This window comes from Typopeltis vanoorti, chromosome 7 (genome assembly GCF_054136105.1).
Source record: "Typopeltis vanoorti isolate ZY-2024b chromosome 7, IOZ_Tvanoo_1.0, whole genome shotgun sequence".
Lineage (NCBI taxonomy): Eukaryota > Metazoa > Arthropoda > Arachnida > Uropygi > Thelyphonidae > Typopeltis > Typopeltis vanoorti.
This window is the reverse complement of record NC_143555.1, coordinates 17,163,520-17,187,857: the sequence shown is the minus strand read 5'-3', so window position 1 is coordinate 17,187,857 and position 24,338 is coordinate 17,163,520. Positions and strand designations below refer to the sequence as shown.

At 36.4% G+C, this 24,338-nt stretch overlaps 1 protein-coding gene across 2 annotated transcripts in view; it reads left to right on the top strand.

The window, feature by feature from the left end:
• Positions 1-8,220: 8,220 nt before the first annotated feature.
• HDAC1 (histone deacetylase 1) overlaps positions 8,221-24,338 on the top strand; it is a 229,221-nt gene continuing 213,103 nt past the window's right edge. Inside the window, exon 1 of one of the 2 annotated variants that reach the window (XM_090395692.1) lies at positions 8,221-8,540. In XM_090395692.1, the coding sequence (XP_090251818.1) occupies positions 8,492-8,540 (49 nt within the window). In that variant the 5' untranslated portion in view covers positions 8,221-8,491. The remainder of the gene's footprint in view (positions 8,541-24,338) is intronic. The other variant, XM_090395694.1, reaches the window with a different exon arrangement.

The following is a 24,338-nucleotide window of genomic DNA, read 5'->3' as shown; positions in this document are numbered from 1 at the left end:
TTCATAACTCCACCCACTCCTATTCTCACGATATTCCACATGATCTTCTACTTATTGATCTTTTTTCGCTTAATGAGTTAAACATAAATTTCACTTCTAACTTATTTATTTGGATAATGACTCATTTAAGCACTTTTTCAAAGATTTCCATTCATTGCTCATCTTTCGTAAATGGGTATATTTAGTAACTGATTCAGTAAGTGTTCTATAAAAGTTGGTTTTCTGTAGACATGAGTTAAAATGGATTTGTTTTGTTTCCATTGGATATGTATATCAGGAAAAAAAATTAAGCTAACCCATATTATTCCCGTATAAGGAGTAGGCGAGGCCGTTTTAGTCCTGTCTAACTTTTTGAGACTGAGTGAGCAGTTCAATCTCCACTGGTACCCAATCAGAGACAGCTGGCCCAAGGTTATCACTAATTAGCAGCACTCAGGAAGAGAGACGGCTTAACAAATGCCGACATCTCGTTGGCCAAATAACCCTAACACAATAAGGTTTAATCTCTGAAAATAGTGTGGGTTCTGTGGCCGATTTTCTTGAGTTTACGGGAAGAAAAACCCGAGTTTCCGGGATAAAAAACCCGCTTGTCCGTGCCAGAGATCGACTAACTCTGAAACTGGTCGAAAAAAGGCTTAGATAAATTTCCTCTAGTCGTCGACTAGATTCGATACAAAGTCTTCCTTCGTGCGGTCAAGCGCCGAGGGGTGCAAACGCCACATCCACTGAGCTACACAGAGTCCCTGGATATGTATATTTAGAAAAGTAATTCCTTTTGACGATATTTTTCTAACTTGAAATTAATACGAAGATGTAGGGTATTGATTTTATGTAGAAAAGACTGGAGTCTAGGCTGTGTGCGACTCCAAACAGCAAAGATATCATCTATGTATCCCAGCCAAATTAATGGTTCGGATTGAGAGAGAGAGAAGAATCTTTCTCCCAGGTGTCCAAATTAAAAGTCAGATAGATTAGGTGATAGCTGCGAGCCCATTCCTGCACCTTCCACCTGCATGCATATTTTATTCTTGCAAATTAAGTAACCAGATGCGATTGATAATTTGTATAATGTCCACTGTTCTTTGTAGCTAAAATTTTCAGCTAGAAATGCTATTATCTCCTTGTGAGTGATATGAGTGAATAGAGAGCCAATAACCAAGCTCACCGTCTGTAGATGCCAGTTTCATATCTTTTATTTATGCAAGAAATTGAATGGAATTTATTAATAGACAAAGCTGAGTGGTGGATTTAGGAGAACAGAAGGTTATACAGAAATCTTCAAATTTTATTCTTGGTAATACCTATGGAATCCAAAACAGGTCTAAGTAAGTAGTTACTTTTATGTAAATTTGGCGAGATATATACTCTAGAAAGTCTCGCATGGTATTTCTGAGTCTTTTGATGGATTCTTGATATATGGATATGGTTTTATCCAATAGCTTGTGCTGGCGTTTGGTAGTATTCATATTACGATAATATAACCTTTTCCAATTATTAATAAGTTTCATTATTGAATCATAAAATTTGGACTCTAAGGCTTCAATGCTGTTCGTTTTGCGAACTTTGATACTAACTGTTATTACTGCATTTTAAAGATTGCAGAGCTTTTAGTTCTGAAGGCAGAATATTCAGTTCCGATAGCTGTGCATCATAGATCACTTTGACTACTAAAAAAGTATTATCATTATTTTTTATATGGGTACTCCATGGAGTCAAAAGACTCACCCAGAGAGGCCCACTCTACCCATTAACTAAATACTTATCATACACCTCCTTAAACCTATTCACTGTTGGGGCGCTCACAATCGCCTCTGGCAACCCATTCCACTCGTTCACCACTCTCAAAAAAAAAAAAAAAAAACTTAGTCTGCACACCCTTCCTAACCACATTCTTAGATGGCTTTCCATTGTTACTCCTTGTATTGCACTAGTTCCCATGAATTGAAAAATTTCTTGTGTCAATCTTATAGTGTCTCTTTAGTAATGTATAAGTTTCTGTCATATTTCCGTCTCCTCAGCCTATCATCTAAACTCTATGACCCACACACTCTCAATCTACCCTCATAAAGAACATTCCACAAACCTCTCACCAGCTGGGTTACTCGTCTCTTAATTCTCTACACTACCTTCTGATCCCCAAGAATCACAGATGAACAAATCTGTGCATAGTCAACATCAGGCTGGATCATAGCCCTAAAAAGGATTATAACCTCCCTATATCTACTTGTCAATATGCTTTCAGCACACAAGTAATTCTCTGATCTATTTTATCAACTCTTGTAATATGTCCTTTGAAAATTACCACCAGATCCCTAACCTCATCAATATACTGTAACGTATTTCCAGCAAAATGATAAGAAATTGGGTTAACATTTCATCCCAAAGTTTATTGTCAATATGCTCTTGAGCACAGGAGTAATTTTGATCTATTCTGCCAACTCTTGCAATACGTCCCCTGAAAATCAGCACCAATTCAGAATCAGATCCCTAACCTCATAAATTTCCTGTAACGTATTACCAGCAAAATGATACCAATGTGTTAACTTTTCATCCCAAAGTGCATTTATTACCTTTTACAAGATTGAATTGATAACTATTGTTCTTTTCCCACAATGCCAATTTATTTAATTCATGTTGTAAGATATCTACATCACCTTTATTAATTATTGCCTTTCCTAATTTTACATCATTGGCAAACAACTGAATATCCCATTCAAATATTCTTCTACATGCTTAATATATAAATTGAAGAGTAGTGGTCCTAGTGCAGAGCCCTGGGACACTCCACTAGTCACCTCATTGACTTCCACTCCTCCATACACAATCCTCTGATGACTTTCTATCAACCAGATGCTATCCATGCCACATGTCAGTCTCATATCCATTCCCATTTGTTCCAGAAAAGGTAATAGCTTTTCCTGTGGTATTCTGTCAAAGGCTTTGCAATGTCCAGCAGTATAGTGTAGCCACTTCCATTATCCAAATCTGCTTTCACATCATAAAATGTGTATACATTACTGGGGAAGAACCTACCTTTCGCAAAGATAGGTCCTGCCTCAGGCGAAAATGTATACATTTTTGACTATAATGTAACATATTCCTATCCATCCTTACCTGAATTTTACTTTAACCAACTTTTCCAATACTGTAATCACTCTAGAGATACTACTTATAATAAGCTAATGCCTTTTATTCCCCTATAGAGAGTAGGCGTGGCCTTTAAACCTTATCTAGCTTTTGGAGACTGAGTGGATAGTTCAATCTCCACCGTTAGCCAATCAGAGATATCTGGCCCATGAGTATCAACAATTAGTGGCGGCAATCGATGAAGAGACTGCCATCAGTTGTTACCTAACAGGATATGTTACTGTCTGAGATAATGTGGGTTCTACTGTCGATATTCTTGAGTTTACAGGACGAAAAACCCGAGTATCCAGGAGAAAAAAACCGCGTGACCATGCCAGAGATCGACTAACACGGGAACCGGTCGAAGAACGACTTAGAAAAAGTTCTTTCAGTGGGCGACTAGACTTGAACTATAACTTTATCTTCGGGTGGTCTAGCACAGAGGATGTAAGCATCACTTTCACTGAGCTACACAGGCTTTCAGAGATACTAATTGGTTTATAATTTGCTACTTCTGTTTTGGAGCCACCTTTATGTAATTGAACCATCTTACCCCTTTCCACTTCCTTGGAACCTTGCTGGAGCTGAGACATATTGAATAACTTCATGAGTGGCATTGTCAGTTCACTTGCGCATTCTCGTAGCAAACAAGCTGACATTCCGTACAGACCTACTGCTATATTCACATTGATATTTTTCAGTATACTGAGTATCTCCAAGTTATCTACCTGAATGCTCACATCAGCTTTTGTCATCTCAGTAACTGCGCAACCACCACTTAGATGATATACCCTTGCAAAGTGATCACTTAATAACTGTACTATTTCTTCTGTCACTTTCCTACCATCAGCACTGAGTAATATTATCTTTACATAATTATTCATTCTCTTACTTGCTACCTTGCAAAAAACTTTTGGATTTACTTTGTATAATATAATGTGTTAGCTTCATCACTAGACAAATGGCTGATGTTCCTTTGAATGTTGTGAATCTATGGAAGAGATGCACAACATTGAAAATTTATGGATATCGTTTTGTTGGATACCAATAAAACCATTTAGGATATAGAATACAATAAAAAAACTGCTGCGAGCTTGTGACCTTAAACGCTAGTATTCATATTTCTGTTTGTTATACTGTGAGTTGTATGTTTGATTTATTATTATTATTTTTTTTTAATTTTAAGATAACGGGTTTAATCAAAGTTTATTTGCATGAAGAATCGGTACTTGCCCATGCCCAGGCTCGTCATAATCGGTTACTAGTCTAATAAGTAAAGCGTAGAAAAAATTTTCTCTAGTTGGCAAGTCTCTTTTGGGATGCCTATTATTGGGATGTAATTGCCATTGTTACACGGCCACACAGGAACCTTAAATATTCGAAAGAGAAAACTAGTCCTTTAATGACATTTATTTTCAACAAAGAGCATGTTGAACTATTTTTAAAAAAATCAGCCAATGCCGTTTTATTCCCGAATAGGGAGTAGGCGAAGCCGTTTTATCACTGTCCAACTTTTGGAGACTGAGTAGACAGTTCAATCTTCACTGGTAGCTAATCATAGATAGCTATCCCAATGTTCTCACTAATCTATGGAGCCTGTAGTGAAGAGATGGCACAATAAGTGCTGACATCTCATGGTCCCTAACCCTAACAATATTTTTAATGTCTGAAATAGCGTGGGTTCTACGGTCGACTTTCTTGAGTTTACGAAACAAAAAACCCGACTTTCCCGGAGAAAAGAAGTCCCGCTTGGCCGTGCCAGAAGTCGACTAACTCGGGAACCGGTGGATGAACTATTTTAGCTTTACTATATTTTAGAAATAGTTAGTAGCCGGTTTCTATTCTTATTCATCTCGAGTCAATGATTTTAGTGCTTCAGAAAGTTTTGAGGTTTTGGGAAGAGATCATAGCAAGTGCTGTGATATGCTGTTCTTGAAACCTAACTGGTATATTACTACCTTATACAGCGTATATCTTATGATCGATTTTTTCCGAGATGCGTTGCTAAATATTCGAATTTTATCTTCTTGTTAGAAGATAAAATTGGCGGTAGATGGCGTTGATTCGTAGTAGAGGTAAGGTGTAGAGACAGTTGAAGATGTCCTCCCGCGATGAGTCTTCGGACTCCTTGGAGGTATCAGGAATAATAATAATAATAATAATAATAATAATAACTGGTTGATAAACTCGGTAATGACTTCTGCCACTCAGCGATTAGAATCGAATGTACAATGGTCCTTTTTCTGGTAGTCTATCGTTGTATACATATGCGTGTTCCTATAAAGCATTAAGGCACATAAAAGTAAATTTGCTAGTTCATCTAATTTTTAATCACTTTTGTGAGATGATATTACCAAACCCAACTTGCTTCATGGTATCCCTGTCATCCTATACTGAATGAGGCAGTGACCCCACAGAAGTTCTATAAAGTGTTTTCCATCTTTTCATGCTCTTTTTCTGTCCACCGTTATTTCCACATAGTTAGAAATCACTAATGTTGTATTTCAGTTTCTGATCTTAAAAATATCGATCAGGAGAAATACAGTACAACTAATTACAATTAAATCAGAGAATTGTAGCTAAGTTCCAAAAGGTAGTTAACAGATGTAACCTACTGATGTTCTAGAAAGTTAAAGTATAAAAATAAAAAAAAAATCAGCTAACACCTTTTATTCCCTTTATAGGGAGTAGGCGAGGCCTTTATACCAGATTTTCTGGTTTTTACGGATAGACAAAACTCTAATCAACAGTAATAACAGCTGATAAGCCTAACACTAAAATGCAAATAAATCAATCCTGTAACTCCTTTTACAAACCCTGTGTAGCTCAGTGGAAGTGGCGCTTGCGTCCTCTGCGCTTGGTCGCTTGAAGTCAAACTTAAGTTCAAGTCTAGTCTTCGAATGGGGGAACTTTCTCTAAGCCTTTCTTCGACCGATTTCCGAGTTAATCGATCTCTGGCACGGGCAAACGGGTTTTTTTTCTCCTGGAAACTCGGGTTTTTCATCCCGTAAACTCAAGAAAATCGACCGTAGTACCCACGTTATGTCAGACAGTAACATATCTTGTTAGGGTTAGGTACCAAGAGATGGCAGCACTTGTTTGCCAGCCTCTTCATTGGTGGCTGCTATAATTAGTGATAGACATGGACCAGCTATCTCTGATTGGCTACCGGTGGAGATTGAACTGCCCACTCAGTCTTCAAAAGCTATATAGGGTTAAAAGGCCTCGCCTACTCCCTATAAGGAAATAAAAGGCATTAGCTGATTTTTTTTTTATTTTATAACTCCTTTTACAGGGTGTAGGCCAGGCCGTCTTGGGCCTATTTAACTTCTTTTTTTTTTTTTTTGGAGACTGAGTGGACCCATCGCTATTTAACAGCTCATAGATCCATCTCTAATGAACAGTAAGAAGAGCTATGAAATATAACTTTTTTTTTTGTAGCTGGCCTCTAAATGAATTTATCTCCCATGTCTCTCTCTCTCGCTCTAAGTAGCTGTGCTGTCCATTAATTCTTCGTGTATTTTATTTCATCTGTTATTACCTAGAACCTAATACTTAAAGCACTTGAACTTTAAAGAAAGCTTTTTATCAGTCACCCTCTTGTGGGACGAATGAGTTCATCTTCATTTTTATCATTTGCATTATTCAATGGTCTGCATGATCTAATCCGGTGTATGCTTATTAGATGGTACTCTTGATATCGCAGATGAGTGAATTAAATAAAACATACACAATGAATCGCTTTGATCTATTTTCACCAGGTTTCCTTTCCTGATATTTCGGTGTAGTGGTGAAGATAGTTGTATAGTAGGTGTCCTCCCACGATGAGTCTTCGGACTCCTTGGAGGTGTCAGGAATAATAATAATAATAATAAAAAATCAGCTAACGCCTTTTTATTCCCCGTATACGGGGAGTAGGCGAGGCCATTTAGCCCTATCTAACTTTTGGAGACTGAGTGGGCAATTCAAGGCTATCACTAATTAAGCGGTACTCAGTGAAGAGAGACGGCTCAAATATGCCACCATCTCGTGGTCCCTAACCCTAACACAATATATTTAATGTCTGAAATAATGTGGCTTCTACGGTCGATTTTCTTGAGTTTACAGGACGAAAAACCCGAGTTTCCGGGAGGAAAAACCTGCTTGCCCGTGCCAGAGATCGACTAACTCGGGAACCGGTCGAAAAAAGGCTTAGAAAAATTTCCTCTAGTCGCCGACTAGACTCGAAATCAAGTCTTCCTTCGTGCGGCCAAGCGCGGTGGTTGGCAAACGCCACATCCACTGAGCTACACAGGCTACTACTACTACTACTACTACTACTACTACTACTACTACTACTACTAATAATAATAATAATAATAATAATAATGATGATGATGATGATGATGATGATGATGATGATGATGATAATAATAATAATAATAATAATAATAATAATAACCCACTGCGGCATGGGGACATCTGTTGGATTAGTCATCACAGGTTTTTAACCTGCGAACAAAAATATTAAATATATATTTATAGATAAGAAGGGTGATTTTTTTTTACACTAAAACATCAGGCTAGCAGGTACGACATTTACATTTTATAAAGCAACAAGTTACATTTTAGACTTGCTATGTACATATTTAAGTTAAGGGTTATTACATCCTATATTGTTTCATAGCCGAATAAGAAACTCAAAGATTCATGCCGAATATAGAAACTATATAAAGTTCGGCGATTATAATATCGTTAAGGGATATAATATCCCTTAACTTAAATAAGTTCATGTCGCCAAATTGAAGCTTTTGGCTCTTCATATAATTAGTTGCTATGTACATTTCCCGTAGCAGGAAATCCTAAAAAGACAATAAAAGCTACCTATTTTATTCAGAAAACATATGATATAATTATATAAATCAAGTGGATATTAGCTCCAGCATTATGTCAAAGCTAATTGTAGAAGCTATGAAAGTTTCGTAAAGTTGACTAGAGAGGTTACGGGAATGCAATCCCCGGCATTCACGAGTTGGCTTAGAATGCTATAGAATGTTCATTTTACACATGTAGCCCACAAGAATATAGAAAAATGGTATAGAATATGCTCCTCGACTTCACTCTTGTCTGCTAGCGTTGTGTTGTGTTGCCGTGTTATTGAGAACGCACAACTTTTCTCATACTCTTGGGATTACGAAGTGTGAATCGTATGTAGTAATCAATTGAGTAACGACATTCGGTGATACATACAGGATAAAATTAGTTTAATATCTGTATGAAAAATAACGTTTAATTCTGGATACCAGCAGATTTAATTCTGGATACCAGCATTTCAGATACTGAAATGAATATTTAGAACGAGAGTTAGAATTTTTGTGTGTTGAAAATGGCGGCGTCTGGTCATTCAAAAAAGAGGGTTTGTTATTATTATGATGGTAAGTGTTGGTTTGTGACTTTTTTTAAAAAGTAAAGTAATACGGTGTGCATTTCTGTACTCTTTTATATGAAAAAGGAATGTATTAAAATTTATATTTACGATGTTATAAAGTTCTTGTTATTTCTGTATTCCTCGACGAGTTTTGACTCCAGTAGGTGTTTGTAATACTACTACTAATAATAGTGTTATTTGAAATCATTGCTGAAAAATGAGAGTAATCGGTTCGGAGGATATAAAATAATTAATATTATATATTAAAATCGTAATAAATATAAAAAAAAATATGTAAATATATTGAACTCTGTGTTCATATATATTATTTAACTTCCAGAAGTAATGGCGCAAGCTATCGGTATTAAAAAAGTGTGTGTATATATATATATATATATATATATATATATATATATATATATATATATATATATATATTTATTTATATATTTATTTATTAATTTATTATATTATTTAACTGCCAGAGGTAATGTGGCAAGCAATCGGGTATTAAAAAAGTGTGTATATATATATATATATATATATATATATATATATATATAGAAGTATATATATAAAAAAGTGTGTGTGTATATATATATATATATATGTAGAAGGTATTTTACCTTGGGTAGAATAAATGTTAAAAATACCAAGCAATTTTAAACCTGGTTTTACTCCATTTCCCAAGTAAGCAAACAGACAAATAAGTCAAGTTTGCACCTGCAAGTGATGCAAATCTAGCTGATCCTACAGGTAGTGCAAGACCAGGGCAACTCGTGGTAAAGGTGGCATAAGCTCTGATCACTAATCGTAATATTTACCCTTAATGCCAAAACACATCTCCAAGAAGGGGATGCGTGATGTTTTGTATTAAAGGCAAGGGGCCACTACCCAGACCGGTTTCGACCTTTATTGAGGTCTCGTCACTGGGAGCTAGGCAGAAATACCAAGATTTAGTAATACAGAGCTTATAAGTATTTTATCAGAACAAGTTGCCATAAGGTGTTTTAACCTTATTAAATAAAAATCTCTGGAGGAGATATAGATGTAGAAGGTATTTTACCTTTGGTAGAATAAATGTTAAAAATACCAAGCAATTTTAAACCTGGTTTTACTCATTTCCCACGTAAGCAATCTTGTTCTGGTAAAATACTTATAAGCTCTGTATTACTAAATCTTGGTATTTCTGCCTAGCTCCCACTGACGAGACCTCAATAAAGGTCGAAACCGGTCTGGGTAGTGGCCCCTTGCCTTTAATACAAAACATCATGCATCCCCTTCTTGGAGATGTGTTTTGGCATTAAGGGTAAATATTAAGATTAGTGATCAGAGCTTATGCCACCTTTACCACGAGTTGCCTTGGTCTTGCACTACCTGTAGGATCAGCTAGACTTGCATCACTTGCAGGCGCAAACTTGACTTATTTTTCTGTTTGCTTACTTGGGAAATGGAGTAAAACCAGGTTTAAAATTGCTTGGTATTTTTAACATATATATATATATATATAACCTTTTGTACACATACAAAACATGCACACTTGCTTTGTGAAACATCATTCCACGTTAATAGCTTGGTATCTTTAACACACACACAAAGTCATATACCGGTGTACACACACACACACACACACACACACACACACACACACACACACACACAGTTGATCCTTGAACAACGCTGGTTTGAACTCCGCGGATCCACTTATACGCATTTTGGAACCGCGTAGAATAAAAATATCGAAGATATGAAAGAGTTAAGTATGTTATAAATTCATGAAATATATGTAGATCATTTACTACCATAAAATATACACAAATCTATTATAAAAAGTTAAGATTTATCAGCAATTATATACACTGGCAGACCGTTCATGGCGCCAGTCGAGAAAAATGTAAAGAAACGTAAAGATGCAGTATTAAATCGAAAATTTGCATAAAATTAACAGTTATTAATTAGTCAGTTGGTTAAACTAATTAGCATAAAATTAAAATTTTATGGCAATTCATTCATTAGTGTATAGGCTAGGCTACCACCAAACAATCATATTGATTACACTAGGTACCATAAAGCAATCATATTGCTACTTCTTGTTATCAGTGCATGAATTGTTACACATATAAATAAATATGAATTTCTTTTTCATGTTATCTTTTCATTTTTGATGTCTAGTGTTAGTAATACATAAAGCATCTACAGTGTTTTGTATCATGTAAGACAATATTGATGTAGGTACTAACAGACGTGATTCATCTTGTCAATGGATGATGTAAACTTACAGTATCGATAAATACACTATAGTACTGTAAATGTATTTTCTCTTCCTTATGATTTACTTTAATAACATTTTCTTTTCTCTAGCTTACTTTATTGTAAGAATATAGTTTATATACATATGTACGTATAAAATATTTGTTAATCGAATGTTTATATTATTGGTAAGGCTTCTGGTCAACAGTAGGCTATTAGTAGGTAAGTTTTTGGGTACTCAAAAGTTATATGTGGAATTTTGAATGATGCGGGGAGATGGTCTACACGTGTTCTCCACATTATATTCATAATCTGTGTTGTCCTCACAATTTTAGCAAAATTTCAAGTCTATCCACCATCACCCTGCACCTCTTTTATTTCCTTCACCTCCTCTGAAATATCCCCACCAGTCCTGTACTCTGCATCCCATCTTTGCTTCCCAAATTTTAAAACTTTACACTTTGAAACATTAAACTGACATCCCCACACACTTGTACATTCAGACAATCTGTTTTGATCCTCTTGCAAAGTTACATCATCAGCTCTACTTCTCATAACTTTCCCCAACTTTGCATCATTTAAGCCCTTTCCAACTGTCATTTACATACAAATAAAACAACATGAATTAAATTTTGGGTTTCGGTTCACTTAGAGTGTTACTGGCCATCTACAGTCTAGCTTGATGGCGGGGCTGCCACCTTAAGGTCCTCAAGCTTGCCTTGGTTAGTGGTTATTAAAGGAAAATGAAATTCTCCTTAGCCCTCGATTACTCTAATAGCTTCAGAAGAGAGTGGAGGAACCCCTCCAGAGTTGGAAGAAGTTAGAATAGTAAAGATTATAATATCGTGTCCTCTTCTATAGATGTTAATAGAGGAGATGTAAAAGGGATCAAGATGAAGAACAATATAGGAAAGAAGTATGATTAAGAGTGAAGGAGGCCATACTTAGCTCAGTATAGGCTTATGCTATAAGCCTAGAAGAACAAGGAATAGCAGATGATGGACTGAGTCCAGAACAGGCCACTTAGCCTAGAACACCTGGATAGGAAGAAGAAGACTTTTTTTTTGTATTAATACACACGAGTTAGATAAAGTAATAGTTACACAGTCATACTGTTGGACTTCACAAAGGCATTTGATAGGATACCACAAGGAATCCTGATACATAAATTTCATCAAATGGATATGAATATGAAGTTGCTATTGTGGATAAGAGCATGGTTGATGGAGAGATATCAGACAGTTTATGCATATGCAGAGTCCTGTAGATGGCCTGTGACTAGTGGTATGCCCCTACAGGGCTCTGAACTCGGATCACTACTGTATAATTTGTTCATTAATGATATAGGAAATAATTTGAGGGAAAATATTCAGTTGTTTGCAATTGGAACAAAATTAGGTAGAGCAATGGTTAACAAAAACGATGTTGATATTTAACAGGATGATTAAAATAGACTGGCAGTATGGTCAAAGGAGAACAAATGCTAATTCATCATCATCAAATTCCTGATATATATATTATCAAGGGGTGTACAGCATATGATAGTACTACATGAAAAAACATAAAATGATGGTACATCACAGAATTTTCAAATGCTAATTTAATGTGATAAAGTATAAGCTTATGGTAATATTTTCAGAGTGAAAAGATTATTTGCACACTTCTATCAGCAATCCATTCCAATCATGCACCATTCTATGAGAGAAAAAATCTTGCCCTCACTCCCTTCGTGACAGCATTCACTCTCAACTTCCAAGGATGCTATTGCAACCTTTACCCACCTTCCATAAAATAAAAAAATTCCATTTATTGAAATCCTGTATAACTCTTTCAGAAATTTATAACTCTCAATCATATCACTCCTGTTTGCTGTTGTCTGCAACCTACAAATCCTCATTCTGTCTTCATAATCAGTATTCCACATGCCTGTTATCATTTTTGATACTCTCCTTTGTATCAGAATCACCATGGAAACCAGAGACCAGACCTGCATGCAGTATACAAGTGAGGTCTTATGTGGAACTTGTAAAGAGGCAAAAATGACTTCCTTTACATGTCAAGGTTTATTTTAGCACTGCAATTATTCTCTGAGTTGTATTTACAATTTTTGTTATATGACCCTTGAACTTCAACTTCCTGTCTACTAAAACTCCTTAGCTTGATCAGTTTCTTCAATATAATGTGATTTTGGATATCTAATCCTACCAAAGTGCACAACTTTACATTTATTAACATTGTAATGATATCCATTTTCACATGCACACAATTCCAGTCTCTTCAGATAATTCTGTAAGTTCATATCAGAAGCACTCCTGATTACCCTGCCTATCTTTGTGCCATCAGCAAATGACTGTATGTCACATGTCAAATCCTTCACAATGGCATTAATGTACAGATTGAATATCAGTAGACAAAGGAATGATCCTTGAGGCGCATCATTGGTTACCTTGAATCTTGCAGATTCATACTCCCCACATACATTACTTCTTTGATATCTGTCAGTCAGCCATTCTCTTATCCATGCCAATAGTCCATAATCCAATCCCATATTCTCTAAATTATCCAACAGTCTTCCATGCTGTATTCTGTCAAAAGTCTTAGCAAAATTCAACTGTCATGATGTATCTATATTGATGGGACCATACTCCAGGAACTCTTGAAGCCAGGGATTTGGTGGTGTTAGTGGATAGGAACTTGAAATTTAGAGGGCATATTGCAAAAGTGGCTAAAACAGCTCATAGGATATATGGTTATTGAGGAACATCCTTACTTGAAGAGATAAGGTTATTATTCCTCTTTATAAGGCTTTGATAAGGCCTCATCTGGATGATTACACACAAATGTGGTCGCTTGGAGTTCTTTGAGATCTGGATGACGTGGAACAAATTCAGAGACAAATAACTAAGATGGTGGTAGGCTGTATGATGCTCCATATGAGGAGAGATTGAAGTTTTCTGGGGATGGTTGATCAGCAGATAAGAGGAAATACGATAGCGATATATAAGTTAGCTCACATTTCAGTACATGAATAATGTGAGGAAAACTAGAAGTCAACCATGTAAAGTGAATAAGAATGTAGTTAGTAAGGGAGTGAGGACTAGATTTTTGCTTGCAGAGTGTTGAATGAGAGAAATAGATTGCCAGAGTCAGTTGTGTGCTCTTCAAATGATCATCATCATCATCAAATTCCTGATATATACCCTCAAGAGGCTAAGAAATGGTAGTACGACATGAAAAATTACATCATTACTAACTTCCTATCTACAATTTTCCTCCAAATCAATCTGTTACCTGTCAAGTCTCCAACATTATCAGTTCTTATATATCTATCTTCTAAAGCACTTTTTACTGTATCAATCCACCTATATCTTGGTCTTCCTCTGGGTCATTTTCCTACCTGGCAGAAAACACTTGTTTTGCTAATCTTTCTTCTCCCATTCTGTTTAAGTGACTAAACCACCGGAGATTATTATTATTATTACGGGCAACTCCAAGGAGTCCTCAGACTCATCGGAGGTCCTAAACATCATGTCAAGAACAACTATTCAACATCCACACAGTATCTATCATACTTTGCCTTGAACTCATTCATAGTCATGGCACCCACAACAGACTCTGGCAGCTTATTCCACTCATTCACCACTCTCCAAGTAAAAAACCTAGTCCTGTTCTGAAAAATATCCTCTGAATTAATTTTATAGAAACCCTTCAGTAATTTGAATGTCTCAATCATATCTCCTCTTTTCCGCCTTCAACCAATTTCTGCAACCTACAAATCTTCAGCCTCTTTTCATAAGGTTCATTCCATAGACCTGCTATCATCTTGGTCACTCGCCTCTGGATCCTCTCCACTTCCTCCCCATCAAGAAGAAATCCTGGCGCCCAGATCTGGGCACAGTAGTCGAGATGGGGTCTTATCAAGATACAGAGGAACAATAACTTGCTTGTCTCTGCTCGTCAAAGTATTCTTCAGTAACCAACCGATTTGATGAGCTGATTTAGCCACTTTTGCAATGTGCCCCCTAAACTTCAACTCCCTATCCACCAACACTCCCAAATCCCTGACCTCGTCTATATCCTGGAGTACGGTTCCCCCGATGTGGTATACTGCTGCTAATCTTTTCACCCCAAAATGCATAACCTTACACTTTGCCACATTAAATTGACATCCATTTTTCCTAGCCCAGTCCTCCAAACTATCCAAATCATCCTGTAAAATTTTGACATCCTGTGCACTCACAATTGCTCTACCCAACTTTGCATCATCAGCAAACAAGTGAACATTTCCTCTCAAATCCTTTCCTATATCATTGATGAACAAATTGAAAAGCAGTGGTCCAAGAACAGAACCCTGCGGCACACCATTAGTCACAAGCCGTCTTTTAGACTCAACTCCTGAATAAACCACTCTGGTATCTCTCCATCAACTACCCTCCTATCCATCTCACCAACCCTATATCCATCCCCATCTGCTCCAGTTTACTGATTAGGATTCCATGTGGTATCCTGTCAGAGGCCTTGGCAAGGTCCAGTAGAATCACTGTAAACCCATTACCCTTATCCAGTTCAGCCGTCACTGTGTTATAAAATGTGAGTAAGTTACTGAGGCATGATCTACCCTTCACAAAACCATGTTGTCCCCCATACAATATCCCATTTTCATCTTTCCAATCCAGTATTCTTTTCTTGACTACTTTCTCTAAGACCTTGACAACGATTCCTGAAATGCTAATCGGTCGGTAATTTATAACAGCAGTCTTGGAACCACGTTTATGCAGTGGAACTATTTTCTCCTCTTTCACCCCTCCCCCCCCTCGGGACTAACCCAGACCCGAGACTCAAATTAAACAAAATGGTCAAGGGTACTGACAATTCTTTAGCCGCTTGTCATACGACACGAGCTGGTATACCATCCAATCCCACAGATGTATTGACATTGAGGTTATGCAATAGACTACTCACCTCCACTTCATTAACCACAATTCCCGTATAATCTACTGGTTCATTCATTTCTGCAATCACCACCTGGATGATATATTCTTGCAAAGTGCTCACTCAGTAACTCATCTATATCAACTGATTCAGTTACCTCCCTACCATTGGCATTCTTTAAAATCATTCTGCCATATACATTTTTCCTTTTACTTGCAACATATTGAAAAAACTGTTTAGGATTCTCTTTAGCCTGCATGGCCAATGTTCTTTCGCAATCCTTTTATGCTTTTCTTACCACACTCGTTATTACCCTTTTGGCCTGCGCTTTATACTGTTCATGTGCCTGCCAGTCACCTTTCTCCTTAAATTCCCTCCATAGTTGTTTCTTTTTTTGCAACTCAAGCTTAATGGTGTTATTCATCCATTTAACCCCTACTTGATTTATTATTCGGACTCTAGGTATACAGTCAGCCATTGCGTCATGCAAACACTTCTTAACTGTCTCCCATGCACTATCAACTTCTAGTCTTTGCAGTTGTACATGCCATGGCACTGAACCAATCAAACTCCTAAGCTTGCCATACTTTCCAGCCCGATAATTCCACATGTACCCTGTTAATTGAAAATTCCACACCTTTAGCCACCTCCCAAGTCAAGACCCTATGATCACTCTCACCGATTGGTGGCAATGTGGTCATATTTGTAACAGTCAAATTCTCAGATGCAATTACTAGGTCATGGCTCTCTGACCTCTAGTATTTTCCATTACATGCTGTCGCAGATAGTTATCCCTTAATAACAGTATAAAATCCAATTCCTTCCTCCCGTGTGTCCTCTCCTCACTCCAATCGATGCGACCATAGTTGAAATCTCCCATAATAATCACCCTCCTTCCACTCATTTCTTCTATTTGCTTGTGCATACTGTCTCCACCATCTTTTCCATCACCTGGTCTATAGCAGTATCCAATTGTATATTTTGTTCTGCTAGCCATGATTTCACACCAAATGGCCTCAAATGTGCTCTTTTCTCTATCCTGCAATTCAACTTCTATTCTCCTTGGCTGCAGCTCATCAGCTATCATCAACAATACTCCTCCCCCCATTTTATTCTCCCTCTCATTTCTGAACACACTATACCCATCACATTCAATCCCACTAGCTATATCATCTGATGTTAGCCATGATTCACTAATGCCAATAACCTGTGGTCTGGAAGTGCCAACCATGGCCAAAAATTCTTCCTTCTTGTTCCTAATACTCCCAGCATTAGTGTACATGAATTTAAGATCCCCCATTAGCCCCATCCCTACCCTGATGCCTTATATTAACTATCCTATTCTGATTTGTTGTCCTTATTCGCTCGGGCATATTATACTTATTCATACATTCAACTGCCTCCCTAAGGTCTGTATATCTACTCCCCCCCCCTTAATAAATCTAGTTTCCATCCACTACATTTAGCAACACTTTTTCAAGTCTCCTTACACCGTATCCATTCAAATGCTAGCCATCCGTCTTATATAGACCCTTTCGCCCATCGAACTCACTCCACAAATTCCACACCACTCGTCATACATAACCCATGCATAAAGTCATTTGCAATTATGGCCCTCCTTTTAAACACTTCACTGTCATACCGCAGCAAAAGACTAATCATCCTAACTCTCTCACTCTTTTCTTTTGCTACCTCAAACAATTCATTCAGGTCCTCTATCATTTCCATTTTATCTCCTTTCAAATCATTCGTACCTGCCACAACAATTATTTCTTTCACCCTTTCGTTTTGCTCTCTAATAGACTCAGTTACATCCTTTATGATCGCACAAGGTTGGTACGATTTTGTCAAATCCTCTACTAACACACCTCGTACTAACGAGTCTCCATACAGCTCTCTCTCCTTCATTTTGTTTACATTCACACTCATACGCTTATTTTTCCTATTATACTTTTTTATTATTGGCTGGTACACTCAGTCGACTTTTGTTTATACGCTCTAGCTGCCGCTTTACCCTTTGTATCGCTCCGCTCAATAACGCGATCTCACTCATTGCATCTATCTCATCTTTTTTATTCTCTGTAATACCATTAATTTGCTCTGAATTAATACCATCATTCACATTTTCTGCATTCACGCCCACACAGTTCTCTGGTACAACCTCACCATTTCTTGTGATATCACTATTTTCTTCATTCTGAAGTTTGACAAAAATATCACACTCACTACCTGAAATACACTTTAATTCCTCATTCTCCTTACATTTTCTACACACATTCACTCCTTTATTATCATCTAACCATACTAATGTTGTTATATGCCAGGACTCATTGCAGGAGGCTCCTACACTAATTTATTGTGGTGACTCCACATTACACTAATCTGCGTTTTGTATTTTTGTGTGTTAATTGTATATACTTTGACTAGTTTGCATGTTTTGCAAGAGAAGAAACTTTAATTTTCAGAGTGAAAAAAAACATACTATTCTTATGAGATTGGCTAGCTCATTTATTACATACAGTATTCAGATTTCTTTCAAGAGAACAACAGTACAAATAAAGAGAAGAGTTAGTGCTGGTGGATTAATGCCCTGAGGTAACTTATTTAAAGTATGACATCAGGGAAAGTTAGTAAATGCTATTCTACAATAAGCAGTATTTGCACTGATGTTAACATTCAGATTAAATAACTGACAGTCATTTTGTCGAAGACGTGACAAGAGTCAGAGGAATTGTTTTAATTCTTTGTACTGTTTTGCAATGTGAAAGAACTGAAAGAAATGATGGTACAACATGAGAGAATTTTATGCTGGCTGGGGCGTTGCCCGGTTAAAGAAGGCCCCTATTGTTTTCACCAAGGCAAACAGCGAAAAGTCAGCTACTGCTGGAACAAATCCTAAAACACACCCCAACTCAATATCACCAGAGTTCAAGATCGGTACTATCAACATATCAACAAAATATTTTTGCCAAAAATATTTCACCCTCACTATGAACATACACCAGTAATGAAAGTTTTGTATTTCACAGAAATAATGCGCACAAGCATACAATTTATCTGTAGCAGCGCTGCTCATAGAGCAGTGTCTGATTCACTTGTTACGTGCGTTGCAGCGAATCCAGCCGCAACTGATCGAATGTGATAATTCTGACATTGCATTAGATCACAGTGCATTTGTTCTGTAATCTAAAGCATCAATCAAGCAATTCAAATTATTAACTATTCACTCAATGTCGAAACATAAGATGTAACCTTTAACATATTTATAACACAAACAAAATTTAATTCTTTCATTTTTTCTTTGAGAGTGTTGCAGTGCTCATGTACAAGCCACTACTGGACTTCACATTAACTGCCTTAGGATCTCATAATGCAACACACACATCCTTTTAGGTGTGTATAATACTATGCATTAGTATTATATACACCTTTAGACATACAAAATTTTAGGCTTTGAAATAATGTTGGATCTAGTATCCACTTTTCCTGTAATCACTGAGTCACCCTATACGATCATTACTGAACTCATCGTTCCAAGACAGGAAAACTCAGAAGAAGCCCCCACTCATTGACATGCAAAAGCACACACTAGGTAGAGCCACTCTACTCTTCAGAAAGAAGTACAAATTCCAATATTATTAAATGTCATCACCAAGTCATATATATATATCCCACCTACTAGTTTTGAAAAAGTACAACACTTTATTATTAAAATACTCTGGTTTTGAGCTAGTTATAGAAAGTTTACAACTAATGTGTGTACTTTGTTAAAAATTAAATGAAAAATACCAAGAAATTAAATTGTTTAATCCTTTATCCAAGTGTAAACAAACAAAGTCTGCATATGAAGTTTCTTCACTAGTAGGTTGGCTACTTGTATATAGATGCTAATAATTTCCCATTAATTTCTGCACTGGCTGCCACTGATGAGACCTCGGTAAAGGTCGAAACCAGTGGCTCCTGCCATAATGCATAGTATTGTATATACCTAAAAGAATGTGTGCTTTGCAGCATGGGATACAATGGCAATTAATGTGAAGTCATTGGTTTCTATATATAAGTAGTCTAGTTGTGAAGAAACTTTATGTGCACACTCTGCTTGATTACACTTGGATAAAGGATTAAACAAGAATATAATTTGTATTTTTAATTAGACTTACTTGTCTTGATTAAAGTAGACATCATTTGAATAATATCATCCTACAAGCTTATTGCATAAGCTTGTAGGATGCTCCCATTCATTTCTATCCTCCTTTGTTCACTTAAGTCTCTAATGACTTTTTCCATTGCTAGATTGAGCATTGGAAAAAGAGAGAGAGCTCCTTTAGATTTTATTTCAGAATTTGATGAATGTTCCTGGAAGAAATTTACCATGCAGAGGGTGAGATGATTACAAAGTCATATTGTGTTTATATATTTTTGTGGAATTCTAAGTCTTATTTCTTCCCATAGTGTGATATGTATTGTCATACGCTTGCTTATACATCTATGAATACTAGATGGAAATATGATCAGTTGTTCACTTTCTGTTGCAGAAGCCATCTAGATGAGTCCTGTGATGTTTGATGCATATACATTAATTCTTTACCAAACCACTGTAGACATTATTTTGTAGCAAGTGTCCAAGAGAAAGATATCTCCATAGTTATTGGCTATCATAGGATCTCGCGTTTTAAAACAGTATGACCACAGTATTCCACTCAACTGGAATTTATTCTTTTTGGTATAAGCTTGATGAGTTCATAAATCTTGGTTGTTAAGCATGCCCCTCCTTTAGAATGTCTTTAATTTTATTTCGTTTTTACAAGTGCTCTAATTTTATTTTCACCAGCTGTCTTATTATTTTTAATACTTGAATAATGTTCTCAATTTCAATGCGAGATGTCCGAGCCTGGATAAAAATTCGGGGGGGGGGGGGGGGTTGAGGTTGTGCCATACCTCCTCGTAAAAGGGGCTCACGGCTGTTGAATCACCATACGAAATAAATAAATAAATAAACCATAAAATCTACACAATTTCGTGTCTGTCATTATATGTTCCACTGTAGAAAATTATGTGTGTAGGTTTCCATGACTTGGCCATTTAGTTTCTTGTATAACGTAAAATCATGTATTCAAGGAACTTAATTCAAAAACCTCTTGTATACTGATTTTACTGGTAAGCAAAATTCACTAAAAAATACTCGTGGATAAATAGAGAAATTTTCATATTTTTAATTTGGAAATATTTTTTATATATTACTGAATATTGTCACCACAAAAGGTTTTGTAAAAGAACAGAAAAACATGTAAGATTGATTGTGTCTAAAGAAATCTCTTAGTCACCAGTAATTCCAGACGGATTAAAGTATTAACAAATGACCTAGGGCAACTGCAACCTTGAGAGTCAACAGTGCGCAGGGATTTCCCTTCTGAACATAACGACTGAAAAGGGTGGCGGTGAAAACCACTGATGTACCAAGGGGCGATGATGTAAGCAAACCCCAAGGTCATCACAGCCAGATAAATAGCAGGTTGCGATGGTGAAAAAAGGAGTTCAGTGCGGCGATTCAGTTTTGTTCCTGGCAAGGCAGTTCGTGAAGTTCGAGTTCATCCAGTCCCGTTCCCGGGTCAGCGAGAAGTTTCGAGGTCACGTGGGGTTACGATGTACGCTACGACAGCGGAGTTTTGCTAACAGCGTGGGAGATAATTTGTAATCACCATCGGAGACCTGCGTTCCAGATAGAAATTTTCCGAGGGACTGACGTGACTAAGATAAGCTATTCTAGAAGAAATTAGATGCTGATTTTCCGTGCCGGCATGTTCCTGATATTCGCTGATATTAAAGAAGGATTTCACAAGTCCCAGAAGAGTTACCCGAGTTCAATGCTAAGGTCGAACGATAACCGAACGAGATGATTTCAGGATCATTCAGAGAAGTACAGATGTTCAAGTAAGATCTTTCCATTGTTTAACTAGAGAAAAAGATTGTGACTGTGATTTAATCAAGGGACTCGTTTTATAGTGATACTTGAGGACCATAAGCCTTATGCTGATAGTTGAGATATTTTGTTTTATGTGAAAGAAGGTCTGGTTAAAAATTTAAGGTGAAATATCATGTATTCAATGTTATAGCTATTGCCTAAGCCTGCAGAATATTATGTAAGATTAATCTGAGTATAACCAAGTTTAACGAGAGAAAATTATAGACATGTGGTCTTACTAGAATTGAATATGACGAGGAACTAAATTGTAGACGTAGTCATTAGTTGTAATTTGAAGCATAGAAGCTAATTTACTTAGAACTTAAAATTGACCCATTGTACATTTCAGTGATGTTAAATATTTGTTTTCTTGTTTAAATAACTTGCATGATTTCTGAGTCCAAACTCATGAAACTCGAATCTGTGTGAGTCTTAAGGTAGATATTGTAACGACTGCATAACAGAAAATTTAAGTTGCTAGATTTAATTAGAATTAAGAGAGAGAGAGGTTCCGTGTGTTTTGCTGTGTGTTATTCTTTTGAAGGGAGATTCAACTCCTACACACGAATTTGGTGGCACAGCTAGAAACTAAATAAATTTTCAAAATTCAGTTGAGAATAAACACCAGTAGATCAGACAAAGAGATTGGCTCCAGCCTGAGGCAATTTCTTTCTTCTGTAAGTTTTGCACACATGAGCTTTATTATTTGCATCAGAAGTATAATAAAGGTCAAGAAGATAAGCTTTAAACGAGATAACTATAGTTTTTTACAAAGGCAAAGAAGACAAGATATAATTGAAGGTTTGATAACATATTTTAATAAGATAATAATAAAATTAACAGATTTTAAAAATAGCTAATATTTGAATACTGTCATTTTCTGTTGAAAAGATCCAGCTTTACAGAGAGTTTTTATATTTCATGTTCTAACTTGAAATCCATTAGTAATTTCCACTCTGTTGCCTTTTTGAACAGTATGTAAACCTAGTGCCTTGTTTTGTAACTTGTGGACTGCAGAAGCATATAATTTTTGAGCAGTATGCTTCTGCAATGAAAGAGGAAGTAGTACAAGAGAATAAAAAGGATATTAAAAATATTAAACTGGCATCTTTGGCAAAATCAGCAGTGTTCTCCCCAGAAATTTTTACCAGCCAGGTGGAATGAAGCATTAGCCAGGCATACAAAAATTTTGAATGAGTTAAGAAGGACCCTTTTTCATAACAAATTAAAATAGTAATTTTATTAGAAATTATTTCAAACAAGGATAATATTTTATATAGTAATTATAACAAACAAGACTAGGATTTTTCTTATTTTCTCATTAAGTAATGAAAAACCTGATAATGCAAACAGCTTAAAATTCTATACATTAATCTTCTCTTCTTCTTAGAAGCTCAGTTGTCAGCAGCTTTTTCGTAATTAATTAAAATCTGTTTGATCTGGTTCCTCCAGTGAAATCAGCATCAGATTATTTAGTGTTCTGACTGATGCGATTCCTCATACAGGTTTTTATCCTTTTTAATGCAGAGAAACCCCTTTCACATTCAGCTTTGCTCAGAGTATGGCCAGTCCAACAGCACCTAGTTTTGCTAAATTCGGAAAAGATTCTTTGAGCTCAGATGTTGTTGCTAATTTCAGCAGTATTTGTCTTGGATCTAGAATTTTGTATCATTGTCCATTAATCATTTCTGATGCAACTGCCCATTCTAGCTTCGTACTTTCATAGTTTAAAACTGCAGGACTTCCATTTATAGAATAATAATCAAAAAGAATCTCAGAAGCCCCATGTTGATCATGACTTTCTGCATTGAAAAGTCTTGAAAAGCAGGAAATGATTGGCATATCTGGAAATCTTGCTTTTAATAACTGTGCCTATGTATTTATCATATATTGTAGTCTTAAACGTAATAACATTAGAATCTGAATAATCACTGTGAAGGTCTGACCATTTGCCTGAAAGATGCTGATGAAGATTATGAAAATGACTGCCAGGAGTGTCTTTCAATTCCATGATGGATAGTTTTCTGGCTTCTAAGACTAGTTTTATTTCAGTTAAGTCAACATCTTGCCTTTGCCATGATCTAACAAGTTAGATAAATGCAGTAACACATCTGAAAGCATCATTAGTGAAGCTACAGAATTGTATGTTCTGATACATTTACTTAAACCTTCAGCTGTGATATCATTTCGTTCGGTGGCCTCTCTTTCCAATGCCGCTATAACACTCACCATGCATTCTCTTAGAGACTGTATTGCACAATCATGAGACAGCCATCTAGTGTCACTAGCCATTTTAAGTTTAATCTGAGGAATGTTCAGTATATTTTGGATTTGGGTTAAACCAGCCTGACTGAGGAATTTTGGAAGAAGAAAAACAATTGCCTTAAGATATCATTAAACATGACTAAATAAGGCACCTCAGCAGCTGCTTGGGTACTAGCAAGAGCCAGTTGGTGGTTTACACAATGACAGTTGACCATGAGTCCATCTGTTTTATATTTGTACAGTTTTTCAACTCCCTTTTGCTTTCCAATAATGACAGCTGCTCCATGAGATCCTAGGCCCACCAGATTACAAGTTTTTAAGCCTAGACTGTCAAGGGTTTCAATTACTTTGTTAGCTGTAGTCTCAGCTTTGCCATCAATGATATTGCAAGTTGAT